Consider the following 14,422-nt stretch of genomic DNA (forward strand, 5'->3'; position numbering starts at 1 on the left):
GCAGAAATTCAGCGGGGCATCGTCCAACCTAGTCCGTTCATGGTGCACTATTCTCGGATAGGCTCGGGGGGAACCCCCGCCGATTTTTAAAGTGCTCAAACTCGGGAAATATATGGAGCTCGATAATGAAACTCAGCATGTGTCATTAAAATCCGCCCACGAAGCACTGTTCCCGGAGAGAAAAAACTCCGATGACCGTAGGGATATAATTTACCTGCTCGGCGGGCCGGATTAAAAATCCTAATGGGCCGTGTATGGCCCGCGGGTCGAGGTTGAAAAACTTGTACACATATGATCCATCTGGGGGCGGGGCGAGCGCGCGAATCCCGTTCCGGCAAAACCTCCGTTCGGCCGAATGAACGTTCGGTGGAACGTCCATTCGGCGACCTGTCCGTCTGTCAAACGTCCGTCGGCGAAACGTCTTTAGGCGAATCATCCGGTCACGAATTAGTTTATGTTATGTTACTAGCACGTTGCTGAGCAAAAGTCTCTCCCCCCTCTCTCTCGCTCTATCTCTCTGTCCCTCTCTCTCTCCCTTCTGCGAAATCTGTCTAATTTTAGTGCTATTAAACTTCATAACCACTAGTTATTTTTTATTCCGTTAATAGATGGCGAATTAGAACAAATAACAATGTTACTGTGGGAAGACTTGTAAACACTATTCATATTATTATTATTATTCACAAAACATGTCTCAAACATATGCACACAATTTATAACCTTTTTATCATTGGAGAACGAACAGCAGTGAAACACAATATGGCTGCCTGTAAGCCTACTAGCTATGCTATTAAAGCAGAAGGATGCAAGGATCACTAGCGGAGGAATTGAACCGTTTCTTTGCCCGCTTTGAGACTGACAAATCAGACCCAGTCTCAACACCCCCACCACCACCCTGCAGCAATACACTGATGTTCCGGGAACAGGAAGTGAGACTGGTAATGCGGTCTGTGAACACCAGGAAGGCTGCTGGCCCAGACGGAGTACCTGGGAAGGTGCTCAAAGCCTGTGCTGACCAGCTGGCTGGAGTCTTCACAAGATTTTTCAATTGTTCCCTGCAACAATCCATCATCCCATCCTGCCTGAAATCTGCCACCATTATCCCTGTCCCTAAAAAGCCAACCGTTGACAGCCTTAATGATTATAGGCCTGTTGCACTTTCGCCTGTGATCATGAAGTGCTTTGAAAAGTTGGTCGCCCGCCACATCAGGGATACAAACCCTCCCTCAGTTGACCCTCACCAGTTTGCTTATAGAGCAAACAGGTCCACTGAGGACGCCATCGCCGTAGCTCTACACACAGCACTGAGCCACCTGGAGCACCATGGGAACTATGTGAGGATGCTTTTCATTGACTATAGCTCAGCCTTCAACACTATAATACCGGACATTTTGGCTGACAAACTCTCCACCTTGGACTATCTTCTTCCATCTGCTGCTGGATTAAGAACTTCTTAACAAACCATTCACAAACTGTTAGACTTGGTCCCCACCTCTCTTCCTCCATTACACTGAGCACTGGCTCCCCTCAAGGCGGTGTACTGAGTCCTCTTCTGTACTCCCTGTACACATACGACTGTACACCCACCCACCAGTCTAACGCCATCATCAAATTCGCTGACGACACCACTGTGGTCGGACTCATCTCAGGAGGGGATGAGTCGGCTTACAGAGACGAGGTCAACAAATTGTCTTCGTGGTGCTCGGTGAACAATCTCACACTGAACACCACGAAAACTAAAGAAATAATCCTGGACTTTCGCAAACACGGCACAGATCTGGCCCCACTCCTCATAAATGGAGTATGTGTAGAAAGGGTCCAGTCCTTTAAATTCCTGGGGGTCCACGTCACGGATAAGCTCTCATGGTCTACAAACATCACGGCAGTGGTGAAGAAGGCTCAGAAACGACTCCATTTCCTCAGGGTACTTAGGAAGAACAACTTGGGCACCAAGCTTCTGATAACCTTCTATAGAACCACTGTAGAGAGCATCCTGGCGTACGGCATCACAGTGTGGTATGCTGGAAGCACGGCGGCAGACAAAAAGGCCATGCAGAAAGTGATTAACACTGCCCAGAGGACTGTCGGCTGCTCTCTGCCCTCACTGGAAGACATTGCCAGCCCTCGTTACCTCAGCAGAGCCAGGAACATCATAGGGGACCCTTACCACCCTGGTCACAATCTGTTCCAGCTGCTGCCCTCTGGCAGACGTTATAGGTCCCACAAAGCACGGACAAATAGGCTTAAGGACAGTTTTTCCCCACATCCATCAGAACTCTAAATTTGCGGTAACATAACACACATTCCCTTCTGCGGTAATATGAAAAGATGTTTGGGTGGTGATCTGCCTCCTACTAGCTGACTGAAGGTAAGTGAAAGACAGTGAGAGGTAAGCGACCTGTATCCATAACAGCAGATGCCAAATTACAAGTCCGTAACTATCACTTATTTAGGTATTTTGCCGAGTAAACGCACCTTATGGAGAATCACCACCAATTTCGTCACACGCAGTTTCTGGGTGTGATGACAAGTAGGCTTTTTTGTGTTGTTGATAATGACGACAGGGCCTATGTCCGATTATTATTATAAAATCGACAACTACAGTGGTACCTCGAGATACGAGCTTAATTTGTTCCGGGACTGAGCTCGTATGTCGATTTACTCGTAACTCAAATGAACGTTTCCCATAGAAAATGAACTAAAAACAAATGAATTCGTTCCAACCCTCTGAAAAAACACCAAAAACAGGATGTTGGATTGGAAAATCATTTTCATTTCTATTAACAAAGTAACAAATAACTAGTGGTTTAATCGTACTAAAATGTGTTTAATAGTACTAAAATTAGAAGGATTTCATGGAGGGGAGAGAGAAAAAGACTTTTTGCATGGCAACGCGCTTGTAACATAATATAAACAAATTTAAATGACCTTGGATTACAATGCAGACACACGCAAAATTAACTTTAATCTAACCTTACACTAAACTTAATTCTAATTTTGTTTTACATTTTTTATACCTTTCTTCTCCCGGGTTGGCTCTATTTGACCCGCCTCCACTCTGACTTTCAGATGTAACCTATCGAGGGTTGTTTGCTTTTGTCTTCCCTTCAAAATATTCCTAAAATGGTGCACACAAATGTTCTCACAATAGGATAACGCACGACCACTTGCTTACTTGCCCGTGGAGTAGTACTCCTCTTGTATTAGGAAACAAGCTCCGCCATTCGCACTGACTAACGGGGGAAAAAAACACTGAAAAAATACAACACTGCGCCCAGTGCTCGTAGAGACATTACACGAGGGAGTTGCTACCAGAAAGACAGTTCCAGTGATGTTCTAATGAGCAGCCTCTCGCGTCCGTTGTATGCTCGTACAGTGGTACCTCGACATTCGAGCTTAATCCGTTCCGGGACTGAGCTCGTATGACAAGATTCTCGTAACTCGAGCGGAAGTTTCCCATTGAAATGAATGGGAAACAAATTAATTCGTTCCAACTATCTGAAAAAAACACCAAAAACAGGATATTGGATTGAAAAAAATGTTTTATTTCTTATAATTCGCCATATATTGACAAAGTGATAAATAACGAGTGGTTTAATAGAAATAAAGTGTTTAATCTAACTAAAATTGGGCGGATTTCGCCGAAGGGAGAGGGGCACAAAAGGGGCGCAGGGCTTCATTTTTTTTTTCCACACAACGCACTCGTAAACGGATCAAACACTCCACCCTCACGTTCGCTATCGATGGGCTGTTTGCTGTCGTACTATTCCCTTCAAAATATTCCGAAAATGATGCACACAAATGTCCTCACAATCGGATAACGCACGACCACTTGCCAACGAGCAGCAGTCTTATCAGCGATCGCGCCGCTGCTCATGGGAGCTTGGGGGGCGCTGGCTAGCGGCTCCTTTTAGCTTGTAGCATCTGTGTTCGCATCCCCTCGAACGGCGCCTATGATAGAGTTGCTACCGGGGATGCTGTTGCGAGCCAGTGCCCTTGATGTTCTTATGAGCAGCCAACGAGAAGTAATATAATACTCCTCGTATTAGATAAAAATAACAGGAAATGCAGCAGCTGAGCTGTGCACGAGTATACTTCATTACCCAGAAAGCCCTCTTTTCCCCGCGCATGCGCGTTGTGCGTTTCCTGGTCTGAATAACTCATCCGGTGCTCGTAAATATTGTTATACACGAAAGATATGCAAAAAAAAAATGCCATGGCCACCTGGCTTGGTCGCATCACGAAAATTTGACCGCATCACGGCGAATTATTCGATCGAAATTTCCCCCGTAAGACGAGCATTTTGTATGAATCGCGGTCGTATGACGAGGTACCACTGTATACCAAAATTTGTCTCGTATCTCAAGATAAATATTTGCCGGAAATTTGCCTCGTATCCCAAATTGCTCGTATGTCGGAGCACTCCTATGTCGAGGTATTACTGTACTTGGCATGGCCTTTCTGTACTGAACGGTGAGATGGAGTCTTTTACTTCTTTGGAGTTGTATTTAATGCTAAGTTGTTTTGAATTCGTTTAAATGAGTCTTTATGTGCCTGTGTTCGTGTGCTAACGTTAGCTTCTTCCTTACTTTGCTGTACTACTGCACAAATAGAACATGTTTTTGAATGCTTGTTATTCATTGAATCCATTAATAAATAATTTTCTTATTTTCTTTCATTTTTGTCTCTTTCCCACATCTTTTATACAAAAGTGGGACACTGATCATCAAGGGTTTAGTTAGTAGTTTTTTGAGGACCGTGGAACAAATTAAAGAATTTACATAAAAAGTACTCCTCTACTTACGAAATATTCAAGTTACGATAAAAGTTCTGGAACCAATTAATTTCATAAGTAGAGGTAAGCCTGTATTTGTTTAACATTAAGAGTAAAACCACTAGGTGACCAACGATGCTCTGCCTTATCATGTACAAGTGGTTAGGATGGGGCTGCTATGTTGCTGATCTCAGCCACGTGATAGTTTGTGGCCTTTTTTAGGTGGCAAAAATCAGTTGTAAATTACACAAGCAACACAGCAAATATAATATAAAAAAACCTTATTCACTTATTGACCCCCGGCAAAATGGCTATGACGTGGAGCTAAAATTATTAGAAACATTAGTATATTTAATACTTGTTTAAAGTCCCACTATCACATATTTTTATACACGGATTAAAGAATAAAATCTCGTCAAAGACTATTAAAAACTAAACGATCATACTCACTTAGATCTAAAAATAACAAAATTGTACCAAAAAAAATCATTTATGGTCACGTTGCCACAGCTGTCTTAAATAACTAAGACATCACAAGTGGGCAGATGCCTCAATGGTACAGGGGTATGTAAACGAATTCTTATTATGGAATTAAAAATTGAATGTGGGTTATAAATCCCCAAAAATGTGAGATTTTACAGTAGAAGTTCAAGACGGAGGGTTAAACACCATAACATGGCCCGTGTGTCTCAGAGAAAAGGAGAAACACATCTTGCACTCAATTCACATCGGATCTGCAAAATGATGGACTTCAGACAGAACAAATCCGCTCCGCTCTGCTCAGCTCACAGGGACTACTTATTTATTTCTTAATTTTTTATCATTTAGTGATGATTATCTGTGTCTGCTTGTTTGTTGTTGCATCCATAGACTCAGCGAGTGGTGCGACTTGGCGCTGAACGTCTCCAAAAAAACATGGAACTCATCCTGGACTTCAGACGGAACAAGACCGCTTCACTCTGCTGACCTCTCTCTACTTATTTATTGATTATTCATTTGTCTGTCTGTTTTTATTTGTGCACTATGTGGTGAAAGCTTTAAATCTCATTATACTTGTATAATGACAATAAAAGCATTCAATTCAATTCAAACTATATTTCGTAAGACTTGACTCACCCGACCACATTGTATTCATATCTCATCTCATTTTCTGAACCGCTTTATCCTCATCAGGGTCGCGGGGGGTGCTGGAGCCTATCCCAGCTGACTCCGGGCCAGAGGCGGGGGACACCCTGAATCGGTGGCACAAGGAGACGGACAACCATGCACACTCACACCCATAGCTAGGAGTAATTTAGATTGTCCAATCAGCCTACCATGCATGTTTTTGGAATGTGGGAGGAACCCGGAGTAACCGGAGGAAACCCACGCAGGGGAGAACATGCAAACTCCACACAGGTGGTGGGGTCCTGGATTTGAACCCAGGACCCCGGAGCTGTGAGGCCGACGCGCTAACCACTCGCGCAGCCGGGCCGGCCCTGTATTCATATAATACTGTTTAATCAAGGCTAAGGGATAGGGGGTTGGCGATATGGCAAATAGATCATACAGTAATACCTTGACCTACGACTGCCCCGACATACGAGGAATTTGAGATACGAGTAAAATTCCGAGCAAATATTTGCCCTGAGATACGAGACAATTTTTGAGATACAAGCATGACTGTCATTCTTGCCGCAACTCCCTCATGTAAAGATCTCTACGAGCACTGGGCGGAGTGTTGCGTCTTTTTTTTTTAATATGAGAGTGGTTTACCCGTGGCGGAGCTTGCTCGCCAATACGAGAGGAGTACTTCTCGGACAAGTTTGCAAGTGGTTGTGCGTTATACTATTGTGAAGACATTTGTTTGTGTCATTTTCAAAATATTTTGAATGGGAGACAAAAGCAAACAACCCTCGATAGGTTCCTTTAAAAACTCCGGCTGAAAGTCAGGGTGGAGGCGGGGCAAAAAGAGGCAACCTGTGAGAAGCTAAAAAAAAATAAAAAAAAATTAGAATTAAGTTTAGTCTAAGGTTAGATTAAATTTATTTTTGAGTGTTTCTGTATTGTAATCCAAGTTCATTTAAATTTGCTTATGTTATGTTACAAGCGCGTTGCCGTGCAAAAAGTCTCTCTCTCTCTCGTCCGTGCTACCGTCTGTCTGTATTGAATAATTTCTCTTTTTACTATTCAACATCATAACCACTAGGTATTTATTAGTTACTGTGTTAGCAGATGCTGAATTAGAACAAATAAAATTAGGTTTTGAAATGTAGGAATGTTTACTTACCAGAAAAGAGTGTCTTTTCTTTTTTATTTTCACATGATTATATGGATGTCTAAACGGCAAAGCTGACAGAAGGTCAAAAACTAAAAATTTAAACCTAATGAAACAATTAACAAAACATAATCTAGCCAACATTTCACTTTATTTTTTATTCTTCTATGGTCTGTATTTGAGGGAAATTGAGCTATATTCTACAGATACTCACGTTAGAACGTAGTTTACACTCACGATGCAATGAGGTCTGGATGAGCGACTGTTGTGGACAATGGTTGCATAACTCTGAACCCACACCCATCCACCATGTTTGGCCAAGAATCTGTAGTACCTTGTGGTGACTTGTCCTTTTAAAAGCACTACGAAATAAAAGTAAAAGGCATTAGAGTGGGCCAGAGTAAGAAAGATAAACACTGTATCTGAGGAATTACAATAATTACTCATGTATTATTTTTGCGTACAGTTTATCCTCACAAGGGTTGAGGGTGCTGGAGGTTAATCCCAGCAAACCATGGGCAGAATGCAGGGTAGATTAGTTAGATATAAAATTATTTCTAAATTGGTTGCCAGCCAATTACAGCACCGCAATTTATTGAGGTCCTAAACAGACCTGACCCAAAACAAATTCTGCTACCCAACACCTGAAGATAACAAGGACCAATACCCATTCTTAGTATGGCTGATAACTAATATTTGGGTCCAATATTTAACACAATAACCGTGTAAAAAATTGGTGTAAAAAAATAAAAATGAAAGCACTGAACTCAATTGAATTTTATTAAATCAAACAAATACATAAATATGCTGATATACTAAAGAAATTACCAAGTCAAAATGAGCTATTCTACCCATATATTTATTAACACTTGTTTTATGTGGAAAAAACTTATATTAAGTATGTTGCGGGTCAATTTCACCCAAAACAAAAAAACAAAAAACAAAAAAAACAACAGGTTAAATCAATAACATTCTAATTTTAGATTTCATGACCATATAGAAAAGAAACTTTTTTTTAATAATAAAGGGACGGTTACCAATTAATGAACATATACATATTCTTGTTAATGAACATATGTAAATATGTGAGATTATAGCTGAAGGCTAATTAACACAAACACATATTTGTTATTCAATTTGGGTTGAAGATAAAATTAATAAGGTTATTCAGGACAAAATACTAGAAAGCATACAAATGATAAGACATACAAAAGTAGCACAGGTCTAGGCAGGGTTGCGATCACAATGTGGTTCATTCAGCAGCCAGGATTTAAGATGATTGGCAAAGAGGTTAAGAGACTGGAGTTAATGTATGGTAATTGCTATTGAATTCTAAGAATGTGAGGCACGAACAGAGAAGGTGGTTTGGCTCAATGCACTGAAGGGGACTACAGTAACCTATAGAAACAGCTCTTTTTGAGCACACCGCCCAGAAGATCATCGGCTGCTCTCTGCCCTCACTGGATGACATTGCCAGCCCTCGCTACCTCAGCAGAGCCGGGAACATTGTTAGGGACCCATACCACCCTGGTCACAACCTGTTCCAGCTGCTGTCCTCTGGCAGACGCTACAGGTCTCACAAAGCACAGACAAATAGACTTAGGGACAGTTTTTTTCCCAGAGCCATCAGGGGTCTGAACTTGCATTAGCACGACACCCAATCCCTTCTGTGCAATAACTTCGGGGTGTGCATTAACAATGTGCAATATCTTAGATTGTGCAATATTTTATAATTTACCTTGGGACGTGACTTTTTATATTTTTATGTTACTTGTGTTTTACTGGGAAAATGCACTTTGTGGAGTAGCACCACCAATTCCGTTATAAGCAGCTATGTATAATGACCAAAAATGATTTTGATTGATTTGACTGAGATTTTTTCTCAAGTATAAAAAAATAAGTTCATAAAAATGTCAAAATCCGGACTGAAACTCGCCAACGGAAGACAGATGAAAAATGGCAGAAGTCAGGGGTCCGCTTCCTATTCAGCACTGAATTGGGTGGCCAGCACCAAAGAAGAATTTCACCACTGAAGAAGAATGACGTGAAATACATTATAAAACGTTGAGGAGAACAAGATCTTGTCTTCTCCTGTTTTGCTGCGAGTGAGTTAACCATCGTGTACATTACCACTTGGATAAAGCCTACGCCAAGCCTTTTCCATGTTTGTTTGGATTTCAAAATTGATTTTTGCCTCCCTGTTGCGGAGTGAGGACATGGTTGAAAAGTGGATTCACAGCGAGCCGAGGCCGGCGATCCAGAGATGTTGGCGCGCCGCCTCGAGCGGCCGCCGATCCGGCGGTGTGTGATGGCGGCAAGCGAGGTCTTCATGAGTGGGAATGCTGCTGCTGGCTTCATGGTAAAGCCATCCTTAATCAACAAGTTTGACAGTCCTCATCCTTTAACTTACAAGAACAAAGCCTTGCTGCTGGTCTACTGAATGAACAAGCCTGGAAAGCCTGTTTCATCCCAAACGGGAAGCTGGAGCCTGATGAAAGGGGCGTCCCCTACAATGACTTGGACTCAAACTCCCATTAACCTGTTTTTTGTATTTATTTATATCAAGCGGAAAGGAACTGATTTCACTGTTAGTACAATAACAAAAGTATTTTTAAAAATTTAAATATATAAATTATATTTAGATATTAATACATTACAGTCTTTTCATATGCTTATAACTGTAATAACTAATAAATACACTTCTTGATAAATGTACTTGTGTACATTATTTTTGAATATGCGTGAAAACATGTAATATGGTGTGTAGCAAAAATAGGTGGTTTTTCTACCATCGCAGCCATGTCTGGTCTACATTATCTCCGAAAAACAAGGGACGAGTGTACATTCAAGGTTGTGTACGCAAACCCATTTTACCTGTTTACACTCCCTAAAATACAACATCACCCCTGATCGCTATTCAATGGACAATGCGAAGGGCAACCTTGGACAAGCCCAGTAGACTCCTTACACCTAGCTACAAGATTTTGACTATGCTGATGACCTTGTGTTGGGTTCATTCTGGGATGTTACTATATGTTCATTTGGAATTAATGGAATAAAGCTGAAAGGAAGTTTTATTAAGGGGATCATGTGCAAATTTATAATATAGGGGGGAATGTTGGCAATGAATATAAAGCCTTATAATATACATGCTTACTATATTAATCAATATATTTGCTTATTAGGAATAGTAATGCTCATCCTAAATGTGTAACTATATTAAACAATATATATATATGTGTTGATCGCTTTTATGTTAGAGTTGAATTAATATGTGAAGCTTACGCCAAGGTCGCTCTCCAGGACAGCTGGGTCCAGCGAGAGATACAAGTTCGCAAAGACATAAAACAATACACTGAGTCCTGCTCCGAGGACTGATTACTGGAAGATACGCCTCAACCCTTTCCCCAGATGCAAGTTCGCAATGAAGATCTGTGAAGGACGCTTAAATTGTTGTTGGTTCAGCGAATGGCTATCAAGCATATTGTTTTAATTTGTGACGCTAGTTTGACGCTAGGTTTGCTTGATTATGGAATTGTTTTGTTTCTTGCTTACGCAATTGGATCGAGTCGATAACCTTGTAATTGTTTTGATTTGAGGCCTTAAATGGGCAGGACATAATGCCACTCGTTAGAATAATCTTGGCGAGCTGCCGGATGTATTCTCTTCTTGCAAGAATTAAATGTGATGTGACTACAGATGCATTTTTTATTGAAAGCTGAATTGGAAAAACCTAAGGATAAACATACAATTGGATAAACCTAACATTTGGTCCTTCGAGCCGGATGGTCAAGATACCGAAGCAGAATCCAGGTCGCTTCCGTTCGATATCTGGAAAGACCGTGCACGGCGCTTAAATACCCTTTTCCGGGCTGGATAACTCGAAGGAGCGCCTGGGTTCTCGACGGTTTCGACGACTAACCCTCTGAAAGAGACATCTGGGGTCATATCTGGTAAGTCCACGTGAATGTCTGCATTTGTTGACGGGTTCCAAATGCGCGAAGGGGCATTGCACGTGAGGTCCATTTTTTAAATGAGACTCGCGTCCAGGGGACTGCGACTCGCGTCCAGGGGACTGCGACTCGCGTCCAGGGGACTGCGTAAAAACCCTGGGTATACTAGTCGCTGCCAGGTAAAGTGATGTGACTACAGATGCCTTTTTTATTGAAAGCTGAATTGGAAAAACCTAAGGATAAACGTACAATTGGATGAACCTAACATTTGGTCCTTCTTGCAAGAATTAAATGTGATGTGACTACAGATGCCTTTTTTATTGAAAGCTGAATTGGAAAAACCTAAGGATAAACATACAATTGGATAAACCTAACACCTTGCCACTCTTTCCATCAACCACACTCGCATACAAGAAAAAACTAACTGAATGGACAAATTTGTCTAACAGATTGGCCTGAGTATGAACACCTCCAAAACACAAGCGGTGTATAAATTCAAAACCACCCGCACCAATCACTGTGGGCAGTTAACCTTTTGATTATGTTGAGTTTGTGTATAATAATAATAACAATCGGACATAGGCTTTGTCATCATCATTGACTCGACAAAAGCCTAATTGTCATCATACCCAGCCTCGTATGACGAAATTGGTAACTGTATCCCATTGGTATCTGGGAAGTCTCCTCAGAAAGGGCAATGATGTGGAAAGGACATAAACAACAGACTAGGGAAAGCCCTATAAAAGCACCTTTGCCAGCCTCCAGACCATATGGAAATCAAAACATTATACCCTTAAGACCAAGGTTCATCTATACAATGGCAGGTTAAATCACTCCTCTATGGCTCGGGGTCCTGGAAAGTGGTTGAGAGTGACATGACAAAGATTGGTACCTTCCACAACGGATGTCTCCAAAAGATGTGCCGGATCTTTTGGCCAGATACGATCTTACACGGTGACCTCAATAACAAGACAAACTGCTGCAACGTGGAGCTGCAAAATAAAACATCGCCGGGTTAGATGTCATGGACAATAACCAGGATTGCATTCTCTTAGTAGTCTTGAAATGAACTCCACCTGGCAAGAAGAAGGCAAAGGACACCATGAATCCAGAAACATAACTTTGGATTTTTAAGCCCAAAATGTACTATTCTGAGGTTGATTGTGGCATTTATTGAGCTGCAAGGCACAGATAAACCATGAATTAACGTGTGGAATGAAGAAAAAATAACAAAATGTAACAATTATCATGTGCCATATACAGCCTAAGAGCTCCAGGCACTTTCTTTCGTGGCCACCCAAAGCTCAGCATTTTCATGTTCCACCAGACGAAGGATCAGAGTGATCATGAAAGAGTGTAACTTGAGCTTTGTAACCCTCAATGTGTCTCTCTGAAGTGGACCAACTGGCGCTGAAATGCACAAATAAAAGTTGTACAAGTGCTCTGGGAGACAGCCGTTTTGGTAAGTGCAATAATTGGGTATTTTATAATTGTATTGAATAGATGATATTACAGTGATGATAACAAATGATATATTTAACCCTCCATGGCCAAACACAGCATATTCAAAACCTGCCTTTAAACAATGTGATCTTTATTTCCCCTCTTGTAAATGTATGTGTGTTAAGACCTACCGTATGCATGCATGTACATTTATGTGTATGTATGTATGTATATATGTGCTAAGCAACACGCTTATTTAATTATATATTTATTCATGTATTTATTTCTTGACCTACTTATTACCTATCTATTTATGTCTAAAATGCCTTTCCTATTTCTGCATCCTCACCCTCTGGCCACTGGAACAACGAAATTTCCCGAATACGGGATGAATAAAGTTATCCAATCCAATCCAATCCAATATAACATATTTTTGTTCTGAGGGACATGAAAAGGCTCAGAGTTAACACAAGTTTAATTTGCTGTCAATTATTTGGCTGTATTGTATTTTTTAATGTGAGATTAATCGTGAGTTAACTATGGAACAATCCAATTAACTCAATTACAAAATCTTGACAGCACTAATACATATAGATACTATACTAAATTGAACTCAGATTTCCTACAATTGTGATTAGTCACAGTCATTTTGTGATTTAACAAAGGGGGCAATTACTTTTTCACAGAGGGCCAGAAGGTTTGTAATTTTTTTCCCGCTTGGTAAATAAAATCATCATTTAGAAACTGCATTTTCTTTTTCCTTAAGTTGTCTTTGTGTCATACTGAAATTGTTTTGATTATCTGAAATCTTTGTGTGATAAATATGCAAAAAACACATAAATCAGGAAGGGGGCAAATACTTTTTCACGGCACTGTATATTCTATAGTATATGTAGTAAATTTCGCGGATAATGTAGAACAGACATGGCCGTGATAATCGAAAAAACGCGACGTAGCATCACCACTATTATTACTATAATACTACATTTTTTCGCGCCTATACAAAATACTACACTAGTAAAATTATCTAGAAGTGTGTTTATTAAATATTAATTGTAAGCATATGATAATACTCATGTATTAAGATCTAAATATAATCTATATTTAAAAAAAATACTTTCAATACTGTACTCAGGGTGAATATATTCCTCTCTGCTTGATATAAATACAAAAAAAAACAGGTCAATAGGAGTTTTAGTCCAAGTCCATTATACTTGTATAAAGAAAATAAAGGAATTCAATTCCAATTCAAGTCATCCTGCACAGTCCATACCTTCTTAAACTTTTCAAACCAGCCCTTGCTTGCAATAAAACCACGAGGCTCACTCGCGCCACTGGAACGAGGCTGATTTTGTCTTCCTTGTCTTCATCAGGAGCTAAGCTACCGTAAAAGGTTCTAATGATGTTGGTATCCAGAAGAATCTTCTCCTACTTACAGTCTGAGATTCAGACCGATAGGGCATTCTCCATCTTAACAATGATTTTGTTCCTCATGGTTACCACTCGCTTGGTGTCCTTGGAAAAAGATATTGTGGCCATCTTCCAAATGTTCACTTCTTCCTTCCTGGTGGAACACACGGGAGATTCATTTATGATGCCTTAGATAACGCAAGACACTTAGGAGGCATTTTCAATGCCGGAATAGGCTCGACGAAGTCTTTGTGTGCGCGATGCGAAAGAGGAAAAGGCAACACAACATCCTTCTCTGTTTGGAATATTTGGCGCATCATTCATCTACAGTGAAATTTTTCTTCTGCGCTGAGTGCTATTTCAATGCTGAAGAAGCCGTGCACTGACTTCTGGCATTTTTCATCTGTCTTCCGCTTGCAAGTTTCTGCATGAATTTTGACATTTTTATGAATTTGTAAAAATAATTACTATAAAAAAACACGATGTACTGAAGCCACGAATGTTGAAGCCGTAAAGTGGTGAAAGATCAAGGTATACCCTACTTTTACTTATGAATGCATCTACATACAAAATATTTGTTACAAG

At 40.7% G+C, this 14,422-nt stretch overlaps 1 protein-coding gene across 1 annotated transcript in view; it reads right to left on the minus strand.

The window, feature by feature from the left end:
* LOC144073582 (single-minded homolog 1-A-like) overlaps nucleotides 1-14,422 on the minus strand; it is a 61,019-nt gene that overhangs the window by 32,236 nt on the left and 14,361 nt on the right. Inside the window, exon 9 of the mRNA XM_077599544.1 lies at nucleotides 7,246-7,393. Within this exon, the coding sequence (XP_077455670.1) occupies nucleotides 7,246-7,393 (148 nt within the window). The remainder of the gene's footprint in view (nucleotides 1-7,245; nucleotides 7,394-14,422) is intronic.

The sequence above is a fragment of the Stigmatopora argus genome, chromosome 4 (genome assembly GCF_051989625.1).
Source record: "Stigmatopora argus isolate UIUO_Sarg chromosome 4, RoL_Sarg_1.0, whole genome shotgun sequence".
Lineage (NCBI taxonomy): Eukaryota > Metazoa > Chordata > Actinopteri > Syngnathiformes > Syngnathidae > Stigmatopora > Stigmatopora argus.